The sequence below is a fragment of the Ceratotherium simum genome, chromosome 25 (genome assembly GCF_057802395.1).
Source record: "Ceratotherium simum simum isolate JZ-2026a chromosome 25, ASM5780239v1, whole genome shotgun sequence".
NCBI classification, from domain to species: Eukaryota; Metazoa; Chordata; class Mammalia; order Perissodactyla; family Rhinocerotidae; genus Ceratotherium; species Ceratotherium simum.
The window spans coordinates 17,602,871-17,627,784 of record NC_141924.1 but is presented as its reverse complement, the minus strand read 5'-3'; the positions used below and the strand labels follow the sequence as shown (position 1 = coordinate 17,627,784).

The 24,914-nt window shown below is 42.7% G+C and overlaps 1 protein-coding gene and 1 long non-coding RNA gene across 4 annotated transcripts in view; one reads left to right on the top strand and one right to left on the bottom strand.

Annotated features, from left to right (window-relative positions):
- LOC147913739 (uncharacterized) overlaps positions 1-24,914 on the bottom strand; it is a 103,541-nt gene that overhangs the window by 33,469 nt on the left and 45,158 nt on the right. The gene's annotated exons all lie outside the window — the stretch shown is intronic.
- Positions 1-24,914, top strand: part of RFX4 (regulatory factor X4) — a 139,754-nt gene that overhangs the window by 81,610 nt on the left and 33,230 nt on the right. For all 3 annotated transcript variants that reach the window (XM_087448997.1, XM_087448996.1, XM_004418063.3), the window contains 5 exons: positions 11,551-11,651; positions 13,620-13,678; positions 17,424-17,568; positions 22,181-22,275; positions 22,950-23,067. In XM_087448997.1, coding sequence (XP_087305123.1) covers positions 11,551-11,651; positions 13,620-13,678; positions 17,424-17,568; positions 22,181-22,275; positions 22,950-23,067 — 518 coding nt within the window. The remainder of the gene's footprint in view (positions 1-11,550; positions 11,652-13,619; positions 13,679-17,423; positions 17,569-22,180; positions 22,276-22,949; positions 23,068-24,914) is intronic.

The following is a 24,914-nucleotide window of genomic DNA, read 5'->3' as shown; positions in this document are numbered from 1 at the left end:
GTATTTCCTATAATGTTTGTTTTTGAATGTTGATGCTATGTTATTTGGTGCTTTGATATTTCTAACTGCTTTATCTTCAACGTGAGTTGTAATATTTTCATTATGAATTGCAACGTCTTCATTGTGAATTGCAGTCTTAGCATTACCAAGTCTCATTTAAATTTTTATTTTTTTGGCTCAGAATTTACCTTGTCTGATATTAATATCATGACCTTTATTTTCTTTTTGTTTTCCTTTGTCTAAATACATTTGCCCATCCTTTTATTATTAACCTTTATAACTCACTTGTATGCAGAACCATTAGAATTTGTTTTATAATCCAATCTGATTTTTTTCTTTTACTAGGTAAGTCCACTCCATTTATGTTCACTGATACGACAGATACTTTTGTTCTTAGTTCTATCAATTTATTTTGTTATTATTTTATTACAGCTTTTTATTTTTAATTCAGATATATTGATTATTCATTAACATTCACCATTTTTAATATATACTGTCAAAATATAGAATAGTTCCATCACTTCAAAAAATTTCCTCATGCCCCTGTTTAGTCAATTCCTCTTCCCACTTTCCAAAATCTTATATAAATGGAATCATATAGTATGTAGCCTTTTGAGTGTGACTTCTTTCACTTAGCATAATCTATCTTGTTGTGTATATCAGTAATTTGTTCTTTTTAAAGGCTGGGTGTAGTATTCCATAGTTTGGCTATACCACAGTTTGTTTTTCCATTCACCAGTTGAAGGGCATTTGAGTTGTTTCCAGTTTTTGGCTATTATGAATATACCTAGTATCAACATTTGCATACAGATTTTTGTGTAAGTTTTCATTTCCCTTGCATAAATACCTAGATTGTGATTGCTGAGTTATATAGTGAGTATATATTTAATATTATTATTAAGAACCTGCTGAACTGTTTTTCAAAGCGCATTCCTACAATGTTGGAAGTTCCTGTTGCTCTGTCTTCAACAGCACTTGGTATTATCAGGATTTTATTTGTTTTAGCCTGTTGTGTAGTTGTGTAGTGATATCTCATTGTGGTTTTAATTTGCCTTTTCCAAATGACTAATGATGTTGAGCATCTTTTCAAGTGCTTATTTGCATCTACATATATTTTTTGGTGAACCTTTCTGTTCAAATATTTTGCCTACTTTTTTGTTGGGGTGTTTTCTTATTATTGAGTTTTGAAAATTCTTTATATATTCTGTAAACGAGTTCTTTATCAGACGTGTGTTTTGAAAATATTTTCTCCCAATCTTTGGCTTGTTTTTCTTTTCTAAGCAGTATCATTTGAAGAGTGGAACTTTTTAGTTTTGATGAAGTCCAATTTCTCAATATTTTACTTTATGGATGTTGCTTTTGGTGTTATATCAGATAAGTCTTTGGCAAGAAAAGTCACAAAAAATTTTCTATATTCTATTCTAGAAGTTTTAGGTTTTACATTTTACAGTTTTTTAGACTTTAAATTTTACTTTACGTTGATTCAATTTGAGTTTTGTGTATGGCATAAGGTGTAGAGATCAAAGTTCATTTTTGCTTTCTGCAGATGGAGGCCCAAATATTCCAGCACCATTTGTTAAAAAGACTAACCTTTCTCTATTGAATTGCTTTGATGTTTTGCAGAAAATTAATTGGCCATAAATGTCTGGGTATCTTTCTGGACTCTCGATTCTGATCCATTCCTCTATGTGTCCCTTCCTTCACCAGTACCACACTGTCCTGATTACTGTAGCCTTATAGCAAGTCTTAAAGTCAGGTAGTGTTAGTCCTCCAACTTTGTTCTTCTTTTTCAAAATTGTTCCTTTGGGCTTTTGCATATTAATTTTGTAGAATCTATAAAAAGTCCTGTGGGATTTTGATGGGATTTCACTGACTCTATAGATAAATTTTGAAATAATTGACATCTAAACAATATTGAGTCTTCCAACCATGAATACGGTATACTGTAACTCTCTATTTATTTAGGTCCTCTTTGATTTCCTTCATCAGTGTTTTGTAGTTTTTAGCATATAGATCTTGCACATATTTTGCTAGATTTATATCTAAGTATTTCATGTTTTTGGTGCTATTGTAAGTGATACTATTTTTTTTTAAGTTCAATTTCCAGTTGTTCATTGCTAGTTTACAGAAACGTGATTGATTTTCGTGTGTTCATCTTGTATCGTGAGATCCTATTAAACTCACTTATTAATTCTAATAGCTTTTTTGTAGACTTTTTGGGATTTTTTTATGAGTATAATCACACAATCTAGGAATAGAGACACTTTCATTTCATGACTTCCAATCTGTGTACCCTTTTTCCTGCTGTCTTAATGTACCAGCTAGGACCTCTAGAATAATGTCCCAGCCTAAGTGAGAGTGGCTGTCTTTCTATGTTCTCTGATATTAAGGGGAAAGCATTCAGTATCCATTATAAAATATGATGCTAGCTGTAGGTTTTTTTGTAGATACCCTTTATCAGGTTAACGAAGTTCCCTTCCATTTCTAGTTTGCTGAGAATTTTCATCATGAAAGGATTTTTAATTTTGTCAGAGGCTTTTTTGTATTGAGATTATCATATGTTTTTTTCTTCATTAGTCTGTTATGGTGGATTACATTGTTTTACATTCAAATATTGAACCAGCCTTTTGTTTCCACCATAAACCTATTTGGTCATGATGGTTTAATATATATATATATAATTGCTAGATGTGAGTTGCTAATATTTTGTTGAGGATTTTATATCTAGGTTCGTAGAGTTATTGATCTTTAGTTTTCTTTTCCTGTAATGTCTTTTCTTGGTTTAGGTATCAGGGTAATCCTGGCCTCATAAAATGAGACTCTCTCTTCTATTTTCTAGAAGAGTTTGCATAGAATTTTATCTAAATTTTTTGCATTCATGAGCTTAAAGCTCTTCATAGTATTTCCTTATTACCCTTTTAGTTTTTTCAGGATTTTCTTTATCTTTGGTTTCCTGCTGTTTAAATATTATGTGTCTAGGTGTTTGTTTGTTTTAAATCCTGCTTGAGGTTTTCTGAGCTTCTGGGATCTGTGCTTTGATATATTTCATTATTTTTGGAACATTCTCAGTCATTCTCTTCTGCTCCATTTTCTCTCTCTTTTCTCCTTCTGGTACTTCAGTTACATGTATGTTAGACCCTTTGATACTGTCCCACAACTCTTGGATGCACTGTTTCATTTTTTTCACTCATTTTGTGTTTTGGTTTGGGTAATTTTTATTGACCTATCTTCGGGTTCACTGACTCTTTCTTTGTGTATGTCAACTCTACTAATGAAACTGTTGAAGGTATTCTTTATCTATTACAGTATTTTGTTTTTATTTTCATTTCTTACATTTGATTTTATTCTTTTTAAATTAATTTCTGTGTTTTTGCTGAAATTCCCCTTCTATTCATGCTTATTGCTTACCTTTTCCATCAGAGCCTTTAACATATTAATCATAGTTATTTTAAATTCCCTGTTTGATAGTCTGGTTTCTGTTGATTGCTTTATCTCTTGAGAAAATGAGTGCTTTTTCTTAGTTTTTTTGTGTGTCTTATAACCTTTGATTGATTGTCAAACAGTGTGTAGAACACTAGAGACTGAGGTAAATAGTATTTATGCCTGGAAACAGGCATGCCTCTTCTTCTCCTGGACTCTTTTTTTTTTTTTTTTTTTTCTTCCCCCAAAGCCCCAGTAGATAGTTGTATGTCATAGCTGCACATCCTTCTAGTTGCTGTATGTGGGACGCGGCCTCAGCATGGCCAGAGAAGCGGTGCGTCGGTGCACACCCGGGATCCGAACCTGGGCCGCCAGCAGCGGAGCGCACGCACTTAACCACTAAGCCACGGGGCCGGCCCTTCTCCTGGGCTCTTAATGTGAGGTGTTTAGTCTGTCTATTCAGGAGTTCATTGGGTTTGGGTTTTGCTGTTGCTATGGTTACCCTCAATGTACAGCCAGATTCAAATTCTTCTGGGGTATCTTGTGCTTAGGTTGGAAGTTTGTTTGTTGAGTGGGTTTTTCTCAGTGTTGTTGCTCTATCCTCAGCTTTAGGCCTTCCCTGTGTACCTCTACTACACTTGTTAGCCTGTTTGGGGCTGGGGCACATGGTAGGGGGAGGTTCTCTGCTGTTCTGGCTGAGTCTTAAGCAAGCCCTGTGGTTTTTGGATCTCAGAGTTGGGCTTCTCAATGATCCTATCCCACCCCAGAGATAAATCTCTAATAGTCTGAGCCCATGATGGTTTCTACCAAGGTTAGAGAGCTTTTCCTTTTGATCCTTTGCCCACCTGCAGTGGGTCTCTCCCTGTACCGGGGGGTCAACAGCGTTTTCTGCCCTTCCCCTAGCCACTTGAGGCTTCTGTTCCAAGGGAGAAAGTTCTGGTAGGGCTTCATGCCTTCTCCACAGCAATGGCTGCTCCCCGCCTCCGAGCACGCACCTCAGAGACAGGCTTTCTCTGCTCTCCTATCCTGCCACCAGTCTTTCTCATGAGCACCTGGTGAGATCTGTGGAGAAGACCTTGTGAATGATGTAAACTTTCTTTGATCTGTGGCTCCCAGAGTTCTATACTCTCAGGATAGTTCACACTTGGCCTTTAGCAATTTGTTAAAAAAAATTTGAGCTGAATTCTTTTTACCTAGTTATGGGGATGTCCTGCTTTCCTCCCTCAAGCATAAATGAGCTCATCCCAAGTCCTTCTCTCTTTGGAGGCACCTGTCTTTCCATAAATTCTAGGCTAGGTGGTTGTGACCTCAGTTCTCTGATGGGTTAAAGAGAAGTTATGATTTTATAGATTATCTGCCTTTTCAATGTTTAACACCCTAGGTGGAACAGAAGCATAACTAAATAGGCTAACAAAGTTTACTTCCAGGTGGGATTATGTTAAAATTTTAGTCTCATGCTTTTCTGTACTTTTCAAGTGTTCCACATTAAGACTGGATTATTTTTATGTATATCTGTATATACGTATGATTTTAAAATATACATGATTATAAAAATAATATATATTATATTAATATATATTTAATAATATAATAAATTACATTAATTTTATTATTAAATTATTAATATTATAAAAATATGTATTATATTATAATTATGGCATATATATTACATTATATTATTATATTATATATAATTATATACATATAAAAGGACCCCTTAAGGCTTTGAGTTATTAAATTCTTTCTTGTGCCTTGATCAAGTGAACTAGATAATGGCTAAAACTCTACCTTCATTTTGTATTAAGAAGGTACCTCCTGAGGGTAAAAGTATGCCCACCTTTATAAGGGAGCTTCACATATTTCTTCACATGCTTTATAGGTGTTACACACACACAAGGAATTTATAGTTTATTATAAAGCAGTTTGTGGGATACAAATGAAATGCTAACCCCTGCCTTCTCTATAATTGGCTTCTTTTTACAGATGTACAAGTTGAAGCTTAAGAGCTGAAATAACTTGTTCATTTTCACCTTCAAATAAATGAAACAGCCAGGAGTCAAATATTCATTCATTCATCAAACAAATGTTTACTGGTGACTACAATGTGCTAGGCACTCTGCCAGGTCCTGGAATACAGCATTAGTGAAGATAAACATGCTCCCTGCCCTCATTGAGCTTACAGTCTGCCAGAGGAGACATTTTTTTTTAAATGCATAGTTAATTAAATACCAAAGTGATCTTTGGCTTACAAATCCAGTGCCTTTTCCATTAAATCAGGAAGACAAAGTTAGTCAAAAGACCAGGCTTTGTCTGACAGCTGACTTTTCACAGTTTTATATATTCATTCATCCCTCAAACTTGTTTGAGTACCATCTCTGTGCCAGGCCCTGCACTTGGCCAGGGGTGGGAATGAGAAGCAGCTCTAGAAGTCCTCACTTACTACCCTGGCAGGCCCAGGCTGGGGCATAACTCACCAGCTCAGACACACCTCTCCCTTTCCAACTCAGTAAAGCATATTGAAATATGCTTTCAGGTGAATAAATGATGATATTATAGAGAAAACCATGAATCATACACTCTTATTTATAAGAAAGGTAGATTATTCTCAGATTTGGGCTTTTCACCTCTTGTGACCTCCTAAGTGATCTTGGCACCATGGTTGTTAATAACTATTGGTTAAGCAGAAGTAAGTAAGCACGCGTGTGTATGTGTGTGTGCGTGCATATGTCTTTAGGGGTGGTGGTTGGGCAGGGAGGATAAGATATCAAAGTACAGAGAAGACTGAGGCCTAAGCCTGAGATACTAAAGCAATAGCGATGCCCCTGACAGAGAAGCAGGAGAAGGCTCTGGTCTGGAGATGGGGAGTAGCGAGGCATCTACAGGTGCGCAGTGTGGGTGTTTCATCATCTGAGACGGCAGTAAGGTAACAGTTGTGAGTCCAGGCTCTGGAGCCAGACAGATGTGAACCTGAAACTTGGCTCTTCCTCTTACTTGCTGCATCTCCTTGGACAAATAAAATAACTTCTCTGAGCCTGTTTTTTACCTCTCTGCTGGGACTAACAATAGTACCTACTTCATAGGGTTGATGTGAGGATTAAATAAGAAAATATGTGTGAAGCGTTTAGTGCCTGGCACATTGCGCTCATTAAAAGGCAGCTGTTGTTATCACCGCTGTTGCTGTTGTACCAGCATCGCTGCTGGAAGTCGTTCAGGGAGCTACAAGCGTGGAATTAGGGTGCAGGAGAAGAGCTGAAGCTGGAGCTAGAGATGTGGGAGCCATTTGCACAAAAGGGAGGAGAAGGTGTGTCACCAGGAGTGCAGGGCGGACCCTGGTTGTGCCAGCCTGGGGAGTGAGACAGAGGGAGAGCCAAGGAAGGAGATGAGGCTAAGTCAGCGGGGAAGAACGTCAGGCTGCAGGGTATAGACCATCGGAGGAGAGTATGTCAAGAAGCAGGGTGATGGTCAGCCTCACCAGACGCTGCAGGAAGGTGGAGCGGGCCAGGAGGCATCTCCTAGGTTAGGTGATCAGAAGGCCAGCTCCTCACCTGCTCATTCAACACCAAAGCAGAGCAGCTTGAATGTTTAGGTTACTCTTAAAAGTCTGGCAGTTCCAAGTCCGAGTCCCAAAATAGAATCCTTTCTGGGCTGAATCCCTCCCCACTTTTCTTCAGCTTAATAAAAGCAAACAATTGCACGAAGTGAAAGGCCCATCAACAGTCCTGCTGCTTACTTCCTGCTCCCAGACAAAGGCCAGCTCCCCCATTCCAGCTGCGAGTAATGCCTTCTGGGCGGTGTGTCATAGGTGGAGAATGGCAAGCCCACCTTCCCTGATGGTCCAGTAGCCGTAGGACGGTCACTCTGGGCACTTCTCTAAAGTTTGACCTCTGTCAAAAGCTGCCCAGTATTCTGAGAAGTCTTCTCACTCAGAAGTTGGATCCAGCATGCTAGTAAGTGATACCATTTTTGAACTGTGGCTTTATTACACACGCAGTAGCTTTGGTTCACTCGGTGTTCAACATTAAGCACCTCCTGTGTATCAGGCGCCCTCCTAGGCACAGGGGATGCAGATATTCTCTTTTCTTTCAGGAAGACTTACTCGACTCCATTCTTTCCTCATACATCCACATCCACTCACCAGGAAATCCTGTTGGCTCTGCCTTCAAAATATTTTAATCTGACCGTATCGCATTATTTCCACTGTTACCACCCTCTTGCCTGGATTATTGCAATAACCTCCAAACAGATCTCTCTGCTCTGTCCTTGCCCTCCTATAGTTGACTTTCATCACAGAAGCCAAAGGAATCTTTGTAAACATATGGCAGGATCAAGAGTTTTGAGATAGCAGGGAGAGCTGAAAGAGTGGAGAGACTGGCAATTTCAAATGCTATAGTCACCACTTGAACAAACTCATGAAGTTGGTAAGGAAAGGAGCCAGGCCACTGTCTGGGGCAGGAGCTTTCCAGGCAGAGTGAATAGCAAGTGCAAAAGCCCTGGTGAGGTAGGCAAAGGCCTAGAGAAACAGGAGACTGGTGCCATGGGAATGGAGTAAGCCAGGGGGAGAGTGGGAGGAGCTGAAGTCTGAGGGATAAGGAGGGACAGTTTGGGTACGGTCTCGTGGGGAATATATCTGAGGTCTGTCCATTTGAATCCTGGGAGCCATTCATTCATTCATTTCATTTAACAAACATTTCTTACGTGCCTACTAGGTGTCTGGCACTATGGTAGGTGCTGAGGATACAGTGATAAGCAAAATGGACAGTGTCCCTGCCCTCTCCATGGAGTGTAAAGTCCAGTGGGAGAGATGGGCATTAATCAGATAATCACACAAGTTAGTGTATAATTACCAACCGTCACAACCACAGGGCCCTTCAAGAGGAATAATGGGGGCTCTGACCTAGTCTAGGGGCTTCAGGGAAGGTTTTCCTGTGGAAGAAACATCTGGCCTGAGATCAGATAGATGAGGAGGAGTTGAGTGGTGAAGAGGGGTGGGATGCTCTTGGATGAAAGGATGTCAAGGACAAAGGCCCTGGGGTGAGGAAGCAGTGGACGAGGCAGTGGGACTGGAATGTGGATGAAGGGAGAGAACGCAAGGTGGGGCTAGAGGGAGAGCAAGGCTGGAGGGTGAGCCTTGAGGGTCATGGTGAGGACTCTGGGTTTTATGCTAAAACTAATGTGCAAGCACTGAGAAGTTTTGATCAGAAGGTGAAATAGACCAGAATTGCAAGTGTTTTGGCAAAATCCCTCTTACGATGGGGAAGATGGAGTGGAGGTGGGAAGGCAAGCAGGACAAGGTGGATTCCCTGGAAGCTGTTGTAGTGATGCGGGTGAAAGATGATGACGCTAGCTTGAAGGAGGGAGAAAAGGAGAACACTGGCTCAGATTGAGAGGTAATTTGGAGATAAAATCTGTAATACCTGGTAATGGGAAGACAGACTATTAGAGTCTCAAAACTAGATACACTACAAGAGGAACAACCAGACATTATAAGCTTCATGATGAGGCAATGGGCAGTACAAGGGCCACCTACAAAGTTTTCCTGCCTAAGAAATTATAACTGAATTTAAGCAAGTCTTTAGACCTAACTGCCAGTTTATAGGAAGCACACAGGATAGATAAACAGGTTAAATGACACAACAAGGAAGAAATCAATCAAATCAGAATGTTGGACATTCCAGGGAACAAATAACATGATGTTGCCAATAAACCAATGGCATGAAATAGAATTAAAAAAAGACTTAAGAAATAGCACAAGACAATATTATATGTTTTATGCAATGTGTGAACCTTGTTTGGATCCTGATTCAAACTAAAAGATGTCTTTGAGAGAAACAGAGAAATTTGAGTACAGACTGGGTTTTAGAAAATATTAAGGAATTAGTGCTCATTCTTTTAGGCATACTGATGGGATGGTGGTTTTAAATGTGTATGTGTACACATACATACATATTTAAATGCATGTGAGAAATGCATACTAAGTTATTGAAATGATATGACATCTTGAATTTGCTTAAAACACTCCAGAAAAGAAAAAGTGGCATGTGATAAATTAGACTGGCAACATTTTTTGCTAATTATTGGTCATAGATACTTGGAGGTTTATTATACTATTCTATCTTGGAGTATATTTGAAATTTTTCATAATAAAACAGTTAAAAACACAACTTCATGGAAAGTAGAGTTCACATGGAAATAGGGAACACAAGAAAAGAACCAATTCTGAGGGGAAAATGATGAGTTCAGTGGATACGTTGAGTTTGACATGGCTTTGGACTTCTAACTGGAGGTGTCTTGTATGCAATTGGTCGGGAGTTCTGAAGACCTCTGCTCCTGAGATATAAAAGTGAATATAGATGGTGACTGAAGCTGTGAGCATGGAGAAACTATCCAGGGAAGGAATACAGTGTGACAAGAGAGGGCCCAGGACTCAACTTGGAAGAGCTGGAAAATATAATGGCCAGGTAGAGGGGTGTGAGCTTTGTGACTGAGGAAGAGTAGCCAGAAGACTGAGGGGTCACAAACGCCCAGGGAAGTGAATGTTTCCAAAAGGAGGAAGGGCTAACAGAGCCAAATGCTACCAAGATGTCAAGCAAGACAAGGACCAAAATGAATCCACCAGGTTTGTATCATGGTTGAAGGTTGTTGCCTGTGTGAGGCTGTTTAGGCCGAGGGACAGGAGTGAGGTGAGGTGTGAACGGGAGGTGAAGAAAAGGAAACATAGTCTAGACAACTCTTTGAAAAAGTATGTCTGTGAAGTGGAAGAAAGAGGGTGGTACCTTGAGGAGACAGAGTGAGGAAATAAGAGGATTTTTTGTTTTTAAGCTGAAACATTCTTGAACACATTAAAATGATGAGAGGAATGATCTAGGAGAGAGGAAAAGGTGGAATATACAGGAGGAGGGACAGTCAGTAGTGTAAGGTGCCTGAGAGGGCAGGAGGGGATGAGATGGGGGGTTGAGCCTTGGGACAGGAGGAGCGATGGCTCCTTAATTCTATTAGGAAGTCGCGGGAGATGATCAACGTGGGGAGCAGAAGGCTGATGTTCTTCCTTTTTGGTTCTGTTCCCCCTCACACCTCCGAGAAGTAGGAGGTGATGCCACCAGCTGGTGGGGAGGAGGGAGTTGGGGGATTGGAGGTGAGGGTCCTGGAGAAGGTTGGAATTAGTCATGGAAAAGGAAGAGTATGTGAGCAGCAAAACATGGTAGGATTGCCTAGTGGGGTTGAGGTTGGTGATCATGGTCTGACAGGAGAGCTGGTGGGAGACTGAACTAGAGCAGGGTAAGTGGTGTTGGTGGAAGGCAAGGATGGTGTGGATGTCAACACTGGGGAGAGGTCCCTGTGGCCAGCATGACCAAAGGGGACTTCATGGAGGACACTGGACCTAGGGCTATGAGCAGATGATTTCGTTGGTGAAAGCCTGAAAATGGTGCTCTATGTGTTCTCAACTCCAAATTCCCATCTCATATTACAACCTCCTGCCCCCCCAACCCTTCACCCTCGAGTCCTCTCCCACCTCCTGTTACAAAACAGTCCTTGACTCTCCAAATCTGATATGGTTTCAAGGTCCATGTCAGGGTTGTTTGCCAGTTTAAAAATTTGCTGTTGCTTCCCAGTTCCTGCCAAACAGCGAGGAGTTTGGTAAGCCTGAGCCCAGGCTGGGTGGGCAGGCGTGGTGGTATGCTGCAGACAGGGTTCTTGCCCAGCTGGGGGGCTCAGACAAGACTGGGCAGCATGAGGAGGAGAGGCCAATTGCAAAACGGCTCTCTTAGGCCCACTACCCACTGTCTTCACCCCTCACACAAGGCTCTTCAAAAACACGAAGGATGGCGTTTTGCTCACAGAGAGTTCTGGATGCCACCAAGCCTTGCAGTAGGCTTTTCTCCACACTTGTGCATGCCATATCTCCCTCATCGACCAGTGTTGGCACCAGAGCATGTTCAATTCATGCCCTTCTCAGACCCACCAGCTCTCCACAGGGCTTGGGCTGCCAGCCCTGTCTCCGAGGTTGCTGCTGTGAGTGGCACCTGTTGGTTGCAGCCAAAACACGATTAGCGGGAATAAAACCCCATAGGGACCTACTGGGAGAACTGAGCAGCACCTGAGGCACTTAAAGCGTATCATTTCTCTTTCCAGCTTAACTCAAGTGATCCGAAAGTTTGCCAAGCAGCTGGATGAGTGGCTAAAAGTGGCTCTCCATGACCTCCCAGAAAATTTGCGAAACATCAAGTTTGAACGTAAGTACTGAGCTTGGGAGCGGAGGGGGAGGGAGAACAACATTTTAGTGCCAAACATTTTACATAGGTTGTTAGTTAAAAAAAATAATAATAAAAGCTAACATTTACTGTTTGCCTACAAAGCACCAAGTATTACGCTTAGCGCTTTCCATGCATTAACTTATTTAATCCTCACAAAATGTTTATTACGGGTGGCACATTTCTCCTTTTAGAGAAAAGGAAACAGGCTTAGAGAGGTAGTAAGTAGCAGAGGCAGGATTTGCTCCCAGGTCTGTCTGTCGACGCCAAAGTTAATTCTCATGCCACCTCTGCAATGTAGGAAACAGTATCCCTATTCTACAGATGAGGCTCAGAGAGGCAAAGAAACTTCCCCCAAAGCCACACAGCTGGGAACTAGGGGCCAGGAGTCAAACTCAAGTCTGTCTGACCCCAAAACTCTGAGATTTCCCTGAAGCTCCTGCCCATGAAATAGTGGTAACAGGAGATAGCAAACAGCCTTAGGGCTTCATATATTTAATTCTCTGCCTAATGAGAAAGCCAAATTCATGTTTCTCATAAGGGGATTGGGACTGTGCTTCTCTGCTGAGCATCACCACCCATTCCCCAGCGGTAGTTTTGCCTGAGAAAACTGGTCCTATTTCTCTTTCTCGATCCGTCTGTACTTTAGGAAGACTCACGTGCTATTAAACAAAGATGAAATGATTTTAAGCAAAACAAAGTTTTAAGATATATGTTTCTGAAAGCCCCATTTGAATACAGCTTGCCATTCGTGCCCGAAATAAGTGCCAGCGAGGAAAATGAAGGAGATCAAATTACCCTCTCTCCACAGGCAAAGGGGGCCTTTGAGACGTGCTTTGAGGCCGCCTGCAGTGTCCATCACCTATTGATAAAGCCCGCTTTATTTCACGGCTCTCAGTTCTTTTCTTTTCACGAGCACTAAATTCCACATCACAAAGTTAAAGAAAAAGTAATTAAGGAGAAGGATTAACGATTGATCGGCCCGGAAAATTAGAAGTTCATCTGTCCCCCCCACCCATTCCTCCATCCCACGCCCTATTTTTCAAACCAAGCTGGCTCTGAGCACAAATTAGAATAATCCTGGGGAAATTTCTGTTTCTTGACCAGTTCAGAAATTAATGAGAAGAATGCCCTGCACCTGTTTTAATTATGCTGGCAAAACAAGCCTGTTGAGGTTTGTTGGCTCTCCCACCTGTGGGTGCCTGGGGGCAGCCGCTCTTCCCAGGGAGCCTTGGAGTGCTTTTCGAGAACTTGCAAGGAGTGGAAACACACCCCTCCAGATGACTCTGTAAGAACAAAGACCTTGGGCAGGCACACGGCCTGTCTGCTACAAGATCTACAGATCACCCCTCTTCGAACCACCAGCCTATTATGTCAGCATAGGAAACAGGATCATCAAAACATGCAAATAGGTCCTGGAGATCATTTGATAAAATCGACAGATTAGGAATGCAAAGCCACATTCCAGGTGCAGCCCAAAGTTCCATCCCAGAAGCCACCCCTAGCGCCACACACCCCTGAGGCTCAATCAGGGTTTCCTATTAGATATACTACTTTTTAAAGGGCCTTCTTCAAAGCTGCCACTTGATTCCTGCAATTATTTATGGGGAGAAGTGATTGAGCTTGCAATTAGTGAAATGAAAGACAAGTAAATAATTGCTTTTACTCACGGTTGATTGACGCCACGATTTCTCACACCTGCCAGTGTGGTGTGTGTGTGACTTTGAAATATGTACCCCAAATATCACCATTAGGAAATAGTTGTCGAAGTCCAAATGGAAGAACAAAGAATCAAACGCAGGGTTTTGCCAGTGGGTGCATAAGTGGGGTTGGACAATGAGACAAATTTAGGCAAATAAGGAAGCTACTTTTTGAAATCTGCCCCTGGAAAATCCAAGGTAGGACCATAGAGCATGCAAATATTTCAAACTAACTCTTTTCTTCTTGCAGTGTCGAGAAGGTTTTCCCAAATTTTGAGACGGCAAACATCACTAAATCATCTTTGCCAGGTAGCTGTCCTGTGTTATGTGTTCTAACTCCTGCTAAGTCACTGCAAATGAGGGGCAAATCCACAAAAACAACGCCCTAGAGGATCTGTTGGGAGTGGCTATTTAACAGTGCTCTCTCACTATTTAATTTCTACAGATAGGGAATAAAAACATTAGCCAATCACTAAATAGTTTCAACTAACATACAAAATAATTTCTGATGTCAGTTGCCCCTTAACATTTCAGACATGTTCTAGTTTGTGTTTTCCCTTAAGTAAATTGGGGTTTCTCAGCCACTATTGACATTTGGGCTGGATAATTCTTTGTTGTGGGGAGTTGTTTTGTGCCTTGTAGATGTTTAGTAGCATCGCTGGCCTCTACCCACTAGATGCCAGTGGAACCACCCACCCCCACGTACCACTTTGGTTGTGACAATCAAGAATGTCTCCAGACACTGCCAAGTGTAGCCAGTTCACCCCTGGCTGTGAACCACTGAGATAAATGATTCAAGCAGATAAAGAGGATGATTTGTTTGTTGTGTTCGTGTCATCCAGACTGAGTTCAAAGCCACGTGGTATACTGTATACCCAGTTTTGTTTATTTTTTTCAGATTTCTGTGCTTTTTAACACAAAGTGACATATGCTTACTATAAAAAAATTTTAAAAATAACAAAAGTGTATATAGTAAAAAGTGGAAGATCCCACTTTTTATAACTCCATAGTTATAACTTGATTGCATAAAGCTTTGCATTTCTATTAATTTTGCACCTTAAGGAAAGGAATTTAAGTCTGTTAAGGCAGTCCATTAACATTCATTAAAATATTAATGCTCTTGGGCCGGCTCCGTGGCTTAGCGGTTAAGTGCGCGCACTCTGATGCTGGCGGCCCGGGTTCGGATCCCGGGAGCGCCCCGAGGCACCACTTCTCTGTCCAACGCGAGGCCGAGTCCCACGTACAGCAACTAGAAGGATGTGAACCTATGACATACAACTATCTACTGGGGCTTTGGGGGGAAAAACTGAATAAATAAAATCTTTAAAAAAAAAAATATTAATAGTCTTAAAGCAGAAAGGGCAAACTGGCGGTTACAGGTCAAATCTGGCCCTCAGATGTGTGGGGTTACTTTTGTTTGATTTGCATACGTTCAAAAAAATTTTTCACTTAGTCGCTAACAGTTGAAACCGGGAGATGACAGCTAAACACTCAAATTTTCTGAGGAAAATTGTAAGAGCTGGCACCCCAAAGCTACATTTCCCCAGGGCAGCAATCCACTGGATGCTGAGAGCTTTCTGTCCAGCGGGCACCGTCCTCCTCATTGCCCCCACCGTCTCTTACACTTGGCCCACCTCACTCATGTATGTCACCTGCCTGCCTTCTCTGTGTGTCTGGGTTTGCAGCCTCTCCCTTCTACTGTTGGTTCTAGGTTGGTGCCGGTTATTCAAGGTCAAGGTGGGAGGGAGGGATTTCTAGTTAGAGTAGCCTGAAGGAGGGCTCCAGGCCAGGAACCAGAAAGAATAAAACTACACCCACACACACCTTGGTGTTCCTGCCCTGCCCCTGGCATAAACTGCACAGGGGGTGGTTTGGAGACCAGAAGGAAACCCTTCCACATTCAGGCAGGCTGGTATAGGAGCCACACCTGGGCCCTGTTTTGGGAAAGGGCAGAGCCTGACAGATTAATGGGATTCAGGAAAGAAGACAAATATTGGCAAAACAAAGAAACACTGCCATTTCTGAGAGAGCGCATGCCTTCTGGTTCTTTTCCCAGCTTGGAAGAGCCGGTCTTGGGTCATATCAGGGAACTAGACATTGTTTTGGTGCCTCCGTCTGGGGCTCAGACAGTTTAGGAAGTCCTTTGACCCATTAGTGCACATTTTAGGTAAAAGCATCCGCACCCATGCCTGCAACCACCTGCACACACACACATGCTCTCTCTCCACTTTACACACAGTATGTAATTTAATCAGTAAATGCTCCCTTTCCATCTTCACTGGACAGCTATCAGACACATTCCGGGATCAGCCAGAGGCCTGGGGTTAGTGCTGGGAATGAAACGCCATGGAACATCTTAGCTAACATCCCAGCGAGCTTTCCTGAACACATACAAGGCAAGTCAGACTAAACAACATCCAGCCAAAAACTCACCTCCAAATACTTAAAACCCAAGATCTAAATATCCAGGCCCTTTTGGATACACTAAGCGAGCAACTTGGCGTTCATATCTCAGCCATTCATTCCACAAAATCTTTTGAGTGCCTACTGTGTGCCAGACACTGTGCTTAGTGGTACTTGCCACTAGGTCAAAAAAAAAAAAAGTAAACCAAAAACTAATTAAAAGTGATAAGTCTTATGAAGGAAACAGAATGGAAATAAAGAATAATGGGGCATTTAGGTCCTATTTAGATAAAATGATTAAAGAAGGCCTCTCCATGGGTGTGACATTTAAGTTGGAGCATACGCGATGGCAGGGTTGGCGGGGCAGGATGAGAGAACAGAACGTTCCAGCCAGCAGGAACACCATGTGCAAAGGCCCTGAGGTGTCAGTGCAATCACTACAAAGAGAACGGAGCTGAATAACAGTAGCCTCCTTTATTGAGTTCTTACTCCCTGAACTATGCACTTTTCAAACATTATCTCAAGGAATCCACAACAGCAGCCCTCCTTAAGAGGTAGGTACTATTACATCTCCATTTTGTAGGTCAGGAAACTGAGGTTCATTTACTTGCCTGCCCCAAATCAATCAGCAGATCAGCAGCAAAGCCAGGATTTGAACTAAGTATATTTGAATCCAGAATCCCAGACCTTTACATTTGGTTGTTTTCATTATCATTAGAGACTGACTCAACTCATATATTCTTATATTCTAAGCCTCTGTGACCTTGAAAGGGTTCTACAATGATTTAAGTAAGATTTTCCTTGTGCTTGGACAGTCTAGGTGTAAAAGCAGTTGTCAGTATTTACGTTTGCCTAGAAATTCACAAGCATTAGAGACTTATTATAATGTCCATGTGTATTTCAAATTTCTTTTTTCATTTTATTAAAGACATTTTTGAAAACATTCTTGTGCCCACTTGCAAATTTAAGTTCTAATGAGGGTTTGCTGAGGAAACTACAGGTTAAACACACACATGTATATACATTAATAAACAACTGAGTCTTAAGGTGTAGTTTCCCTTTTCTTCCATTTCAATTATTCATATTTGTTTTAATCATTATAGTTACATAAAAAACAAAAAGCAAAATCAGAAAGCTAGACTATAAATTGCTTCAGAATGCACTTATATGAAAAATATACATTGTAAAATTTCTGGGGTTAAAGCTATCATAGGCCCAGGGGTAGAAGGACCATTTCTAGATTTGGGCCTGTCGCTTCTCAGGCACTAGAGGCACACGGGTTATTAACCACAGGGCTCCTGTCCCACAAGCTTACATCAGTAGGCTGACAGATCTCTGGGCTTCATCACATTGTTCCACGGGGTCAAGACCAAAGGGGCTGGGAACAGCAGGGTTTGGTCTAGCCTAAGCCACCTGGGGGTAGTTTCTTATAAGAAGAGATATGAAGAGAGAGCCACCAGAGAAAATAGTGTACGGATCTTCTGAGTTATGGAGTCATCTGCTGATTCCCTGATACTGAGTTTTCCTAAATTTCAAAGCAGTTTGCAGGATACCATAAGCAGATTCATTAAAAAGGTCTAAAAGGAAATAACATGAAGAGGTTTTAACCTAACAACCCATGAGCTAATGAGTTGATTGGATTGGATTACAGGCATCTCGAACAGTGATCCACAGTGCAGACATCACATTCCAAATGCTGGAAGACTGGAGGAATGTGGACCTCAACAGCATCACCAAGCAAACCCTTTACACCATGGAAGACTCTCGAGATGAGCACCGGAAACTCATCACCCAGTGTAAGATGTTCCACCAGGGGTTGTGTCTTTCTGTTTGTTTTAAAAAGAAAAAAAGAAAAAGTGTCTTGGTGAATATTTAAGTGGAATTCCCACCCTGTCTTTCTCCCTAGGATCCCATCCCTCTTATTGTTCCTGTTAAATGGATCAGCTCAGATGGGAGGGCTAATTGATTTAAGAGGACATGTGTCAACACTGCTGGGGAAAATGGGTTCTAGTGCATTGGGCAGCACACAGGGTCATGCAAAAGGCCCCACACGTGACCCTCAATGCCAGATTTAGTTCCCTAGGTGGCATGAAGAAATGAGAACAAAAGCTTATTGCCTCTCTCAGTGTATGTCAGCCTGGAGTAAGCTGGATACGCTGCCTATTTTCAATGGAGGGTCACGCAAGTCAGCCCACCTATTGGCAGGTGAACCTTTCAATCATGTTAAATGTTTGAGAAGGGGATGGACGGTGATTAACTTTGGTGAACATATGTTTGTATCCCTGTGGACAAAGACTGCAAGAATACTGCTCCCAATATTATCCCGACGTGGTCAGGTTGGTTGTTCTTAGTAGAGAGGACATGAGAGCGGCAGAGAACACCACCATTCTTAGCATATCCCTGCCATGCCTCAAATGCCCATCACAGCCTGCTGCCCAGGGCATCCCACAGCCCAGGGACCCGGGGTCAGGGTCTGCTGACTACTTCCTTACTTTGCCTTCCTTTCTCATGCCTCTGCGGGAAAGTGAACATGAGGGTGGGAAGGGTGAGTCCACACTCCTCCCATCAGCTCTCAGAAACGTTGGTGCTGAGAGTATCGAGGGATGGGCCCAAGATCCTAATAGTGACATCATTCAGGAGGCTGCAGAGTGGCTGTCCCCCTGAGAAGCCGCCCCTGGCCCCTCAGATTTCCATCCACTATATGCCTTCTACACTGTTGTCTTGAGGGAAAACTTTCTTCAGCCAGCCTAAGTACGTCATGTTTATAAACAAATAAAGGTCCCTAAGATGTTCCTCTTAGAGACCTCTTTCCCATTGAGACCTTTTCAAAAGCAAATGGAGCAGCTGAAACTGGACCATGTGGACCTTCACTGGGGCTTCATTCCTGGTGGACCCCAGAGCTCTTCTCAGGCTCTTATTTCTTCCTCTGCAGCAGCCCCAGCCTGCTTTCCCCCTATTAAGAATTTTAGAGATTGTCACTAAAATAATAATTCTGCTTATAGACTGTCTAGTCTATGCTAGATCCTGTGTCAAGGCCACGACATGTATGATCTCACTTAATCTCCACATCAACCCCAAGAGAAAGATTCTCATATCGCCACCCGGCTCTTTTTACAGATGAGAAAACTCAGCCTTAAAGAGTTGGTGCACCTTCCCCAAGGTAGCAAAGCTGGATCTCGAACCCATGTGTAGTCTCAGCTTCACCACACACTAGTGCAGCTCACTTTGCAGAGGAGCAGAAGAGACAAAAATAATGAGATGTAGGCAAGTTTCAGAGGTTCCGGAATCTTTCCAAGTTCTTACAGTCATGCTTCCTGTTCTTTTTCCCTGCTAGAAGGCCAAAGTAAAGCATGGCTATGAGCACTCTAATACCACTAGCCATACCTCTGATGGCGATGTCCCCAGAGCCTCATGCAGGGCCAGGCATGGAGAGGTTGCCAGTAATGTCTGTATAGGACCAAACAGATGAGTGGAAACCCAGGATGATCTGACTTCTAGTTCTGCTAACCACTCCTAGTAGCATTAGACTCAGCTCTCTCCTCCCCTCAGCACTTTTCGTGGGGAGAAAAAAGTAACCCAGACTCATAGGGAAAAATACAGTCACCATCACTTGCTTTAGGGATCAGGCTCTGAGCCTTTGCTGGGGCCATGGAGGTCACTGCTGTCTCTCCAAAAAAGACCCTTTGGGGGCTTTCTCTTCATGATCTCTCAGGCTGGGGGCAGAATGTCACACTTTAAGTCTGTGATTGTATTCTTCTTCTAGACGAAGGGAGTGATGGGGTTCAGCTCAGCCCGGCTGGTACTTACTGATGTCTGTCTTGGGTCAAGCACTGTGTTAGATGCTGAGCAAAGAGCAGTGAATAAGATGGACACTGCCTTTCCCATGTGGAGCTTAGAGCTAATGGCAAATCAGAAGTTGCACAAGTAATTTACAAATGGTTGCACCTTATCAAAGAGGACATGCTATGAGATGCAGTGCCGAGGGGAGGGGGATTGAGGAAGGGCACCAAGCCTGCAGGCAGTGGCCTGGCACATGGGTGTCATCCCTGCACCTCCCAACCAGACAGCTGGGAAGTAAGTCCCTGACACAGTGAGCTGGACCAAGGTCAGTTTGAGCAGGGCTAGGGGCAACTGTGTGTTGCACTCTCCTTGCCTTACAACCAGTTGATGAATCTGCAGATTCTTGCATCACATCTGTGATGTAGATCCTGGATGGGAATGCTCAGCTTACCTTAAATTAAAAAGTGCCCCTTGGGGGGCCAGCCCGGTGGCGCAAGCGGTTAAGTGCACGTGCTCCACTGCAGCGGCCCGGGGTTTGCTGGTTCCGATCCCTTGACGACGCTTGTCAATCCATGCTGTGGCGGCGTCCCATGTAAATTAGAGGAAGATGGGCATGGATGTTAGCCCAGGGCCAGTCTTCCTCAGGAAAAAGAGGAAGATTGGCAGATGTTAGCTCAGGGCCGATCTTCCTCACACACACACAAAAAAGTGCCCCTTGGGACTTGAGCATGCTGATTAGAATGAGTGTTAAGTGGTGCTGTGGTAAGAGCGTGGAGTTGGGATGCCCCATAGACCTTGATTCAAACCCTGGCTCTCGTGCATTGTGACCCTGGCTTCCAAATCTGTAACATGCAGATGATGCAAAGGAATTAAACGGGACAATGTGTGCCACGTGCCTGGTACACGGTGTAGTGCTAGTATAAGTGGTTAGGAGGCAAGCACTTGAGTCACGCTGTGTTTGAAACTTGTCTCTGCCATTCACTAGCTATGAAACCTTTGGGAAGATACTCATCTCTGAGTGCCTCGGTTTCCTCATTTGTAAAACAGGGGTAATAATAGTACCTACCTCCTTGGGTTGTTCATCCATTCATTCAACAAACATTTGAGCAACTACCACTGTTCTAGGTGCTGGCCTCACGACACGACTTAGACCTGGCCTCATGACATTCACATTCTCGAGGTTGTCTAAGGTTAAATGAGTGTGTCATGTACAGCATTTAGAAGAGTGCCTGGCACGTGGCAAGCACTCAATAAACGTTAACCGTTAGCACTTTCATTGCCACCATCATCATCATCACCATCAGTGATGGAAGCACAACAGCTCAGATACACAGACCGTGTTATGAAGAATGAAAGAACACCAAAGAGAAATTCAGAGACCTGGGTTCCAGTTCCTGCTCTGTCACTCATTCACCTTCTGACTTTGAGTGAGTCATTTAATCTCATTAAGACACAGCTTCCTCATCTATAAAATGAGACAGATCAACTAAATGGATTTTTAAAGTGCCTTCTCACTCTAAAGTGTTAGGACCTTCTGCTCCTGGAAGTGGACCTCTTGTAGCAGTCATCAACTACATAAAATAGAGCAAATTGGCCAGTTCTGTGAAATGGGAGAACAAAAACTGATCAGACAAATGAAAACTATAGAGATGTGTGGATCTTGAGTTGTGGTTTGATTGATTGAGTTCCACACATAAAAACACAAAAAAATGTAATGAAATGAGATGTTTCAAATTGGAGAGCACCACAGCTCTCTATAGCTTTCCATTTTCTCTAGTGCTCCACTGATGACAAGTACTTCCAGATTCGGTTACTTGACTTGCAACTGAAGACAGCTTGTGAATGGTATGATTATCCTCCTTTCACTAATGTGGAAACTGAGGGCACAGAGATTGTTTCCTTCATTCCACAAATATTTATTAAGCATCAACTACATGCTGAGCACTGAGAGGCTGGTTAGGCTACTTGCCAGGTATAGTTGTGGTTCAGAAACATTTGAATTATCAAATGTGCCCTACCACGGGGCAGGGAGCAGGAGAGCAACAATGCCTCTGCCCATTCATGCAAGCAAGCAAGTAGTGGATGACAGCTATATCAAGGTAATGCGCCAGCTCATAAAGATATCAGACAAAGAACCAGCAGGGGAGACACACACACACACACACCCCTAACTCTGACACAGTGTTACTAGTGTTATAAGGAAGGTAGCATACAGATAACAAAGTGCTATGAAAGTAGAGACGAGGAGTGATCAGTTCCGCTGGCAAGAGGCATGAGGAGGGTAAAGAGGATTTCACAGAAGGGTCATTCCAGCTGGGCTACAAAGACCCAAACAGTCCAAGCAGAGGCAACTGCCTGAGAAAAGCAGGGCTTGTAAAAGGAAGATAATTGTACCACTTTATAACCTGTCTTCATTTGTAAGTGACATGGGGTGGCCAGGGTTTAAAGTGTTCACAGGCTTGAAAGGTGAGCCTGGAAAGGTAAGTTGGGGCATATTCCCTAAAGCCTTGAATGCCCTGCTAAGACTTTGGAGTTATATTTTTTCAGTTTTATTCCTCTGTTCTTTTAAGATGCATCTCGATTTAAACACAGCCGTAGTGATGTGTGGGGTTCTCCTTTGTTTGACAGTGTATCAGGAGTTTGACCACCTCCTGGAGGAGCAGTCTCCCATCGAGTCCTACATCGAGTGGCTGGACACCATGGTGGACCGATGTGTTGTGAAGGTTGGTAAGCTGGAGTGGAAGGTGCAGCCCTGGGTCCTGCAGCCCGTCACTCCCCTTTGTGACACTTGGGTAATACAGTGGGATATCTGCATGTTCCTTGGCAGCCATGGGGCCCTAGGGTTCAGAGGAGAGGCCTGGGCCCCCGTCAGGAGGTTGGGGGGTTGCAGCAGACAGGACTCTGAGTCTCCTTCCCCAGATTCAACCGGGTCAGCATCTCTTTTCTCTGTTGTGTACATTGGGTCTTGACGTAAGATCTCATTTTTTAAAATATATTTTTGCTGCTAAAAACAAAAAGTCAAAAACCATTGCTCCATAGCATTGAACTTGGAGACCCATAAGCCTTCCTGTCATTTTTCAAAGAGAAAGGTTAAGTTGATCACTATTTAAGCTGTTCACTCTTTTTTTTTTTTTGTGAGGAAGATCAGCCCTGAGCTAACATCCATGCCAATCCTCCTCCTTTTTGTCCCTTTTTCTCCCCAAAGCCCCAGTAGATAGTTGTATGTCATAGTTGCACATCCTTCTAGTTGCTGTATGTGGGACGCCACCTCAGCATGGCCGGACAAGCAGTGTGTTGGTGTGCACCCGGGATCTGAACCCCGGCCGCCAGTGGTGGAGCGCGCGCGCTTAACCACTAAGCCACAGGGCCGGCCCCTAAGCCGTTCACTCTCTTGTAGGTGGCTGCCAAGAGACAAGGGTCCCTGAAGAAAGTGGCCCAGCAGTTCCTCTTGATGTGGTCCTGTTTTGGCACAAGGGTGATCCGGGACATGACCTTGCATAGTGCCCCGAGCTTCGGTAAGGCCACCTCAGCCCTCCCCACATCCAAACTCTTTTCCTCTGGGCTTTGTGCATCGAGTTCACCACTCGAGAGTCAGCCACAATCTCACTTGCTGTCTCTGAGGCCACATGGACATCACCCTGAAACGTATGCGTTCTGGAAGGACAGAACATTGTCAGGACTTTCAGGGAGAAAGATGGCATTGCATTCTAAAGTATACAAATCTGAAAATGAGAGGTTCACACACAGATAGTATTATTTGGGTTTAAAGAGGAATAAATAGCAGTGGTTGTGCCTACTTTTGCCAGATGTCCCCAGTGAATGCTGCTTCCATAGGACTATTTTGCAGTATCTCATAGTATGGACTTCCCCAGACTGGGCATATGAAGAAGCCTCTGAGTTCGAACATTTGCAAATGGCTTGTGGGTAGCAGTGGGTAGACTATCTAAAGTTTTCTTTAAAAATGTGCCCCAGTCTGATCCCTAGAAGAGGACTTTTACATTCATTTCCCTTTAGGTTTTTTTTCCCTCTTTTGTTTTACCAACCCCTTGGGTTTCCATCACCTCCAGAAGACATCCCTACCCCAAGTCCTAGTCTAGTGTTTTCCACTGTAACAAGACTTGAAATTCTCTGCCCAGAGGTGCTTATAACAGGCTCTGTGGGCAAGAACCTAGTCTCCGACTTGGGGTGAATGCTGTGCTACATTGTGGGACACAGTTTTCTATTTTTCATTGGAAAGAATGGAGTATGCATTGAGTCCAGGTCATCATTAGCAAAGTGAAGTGGGACTTTAAGGCATTATCCAGACATTTGAAATCTCAAAACACTGTGGCTTCAATTTTCTAGGCATTTTGGCAAAGGGCTGTGGATAAATTTTCTGGGTAATTGCTTCAGTTCTCTATTTTACTTTGCAAGTAGAGATGTGGTTTTGTTTCTCATTATCTCCAATTAAGCCAATCAGCTCTGGATTTTGCCCTGGGTTTAATTTGACACTTTTCCATCTAGCTTTTTATTGCCTTGTCACCATTTTCCAGTTGTGCTATACAACGAAGTGAATATGTGGTGAAACAAAGAAGGCACTATTTTTTCTAAACAGCTCTGTCCATGAAAGACTGTGTTTACCCAATTGGAGAAGTGTTTTGTTGTGGATTTCTTTAATCTCTGCGTTGGGAAGTTCTCTGAACCTGCCTGCACCATGGCTACAGATGGAAATTCTCTCCGAGCTGAATATGGAAATGCTCTGGTGACTGCTACCTGGGCAGTGCCATCAGGCATGGCATTTTGATGACTTCCAGTTCAGCATAGTTAGTGTTAGCACATGTTACCTCTGGCTCTGGGAAAATCATTCGTGCATAACTGCTTTCAGTTAAGCGGATGGTAGAAAAATATTTGAGAATTTTTTCATTGCTTCAAAATCAAAGAATCAACAATATCACACACTTTAAACACACATATACACATCCACAAAGCAAGCATACTTTCCTTGCTTTATCCTTTATTCTTCAATTTGCTGATTCTTAAACTGATTACATATATTATCAAGTACCCTTCATTAGACAAAGAAAGTAATTCCTTTGCAATATTCTTTGAAATTCATTTGTTTTTACTAAGTTAACAGTCAATGTGATAAAGGAAGTTTGGACAGTAGAACAATTAGGGTTCTATGAATGGATTGAATTTATTACTAAGAAATTTTGTTCCTTAAAATCTGCTTATATCTTTTTGAACCACACACTTTTTTAGGATATACTAGAAACTCAGGCAAATGGTAAAGACGGTCACAAATCTTTTAGAAATGGAAATAAAGAGATATTAACCCAATTCACTTTTACAGTATTTTTCAACCCTAGACTGGTTGAAATAA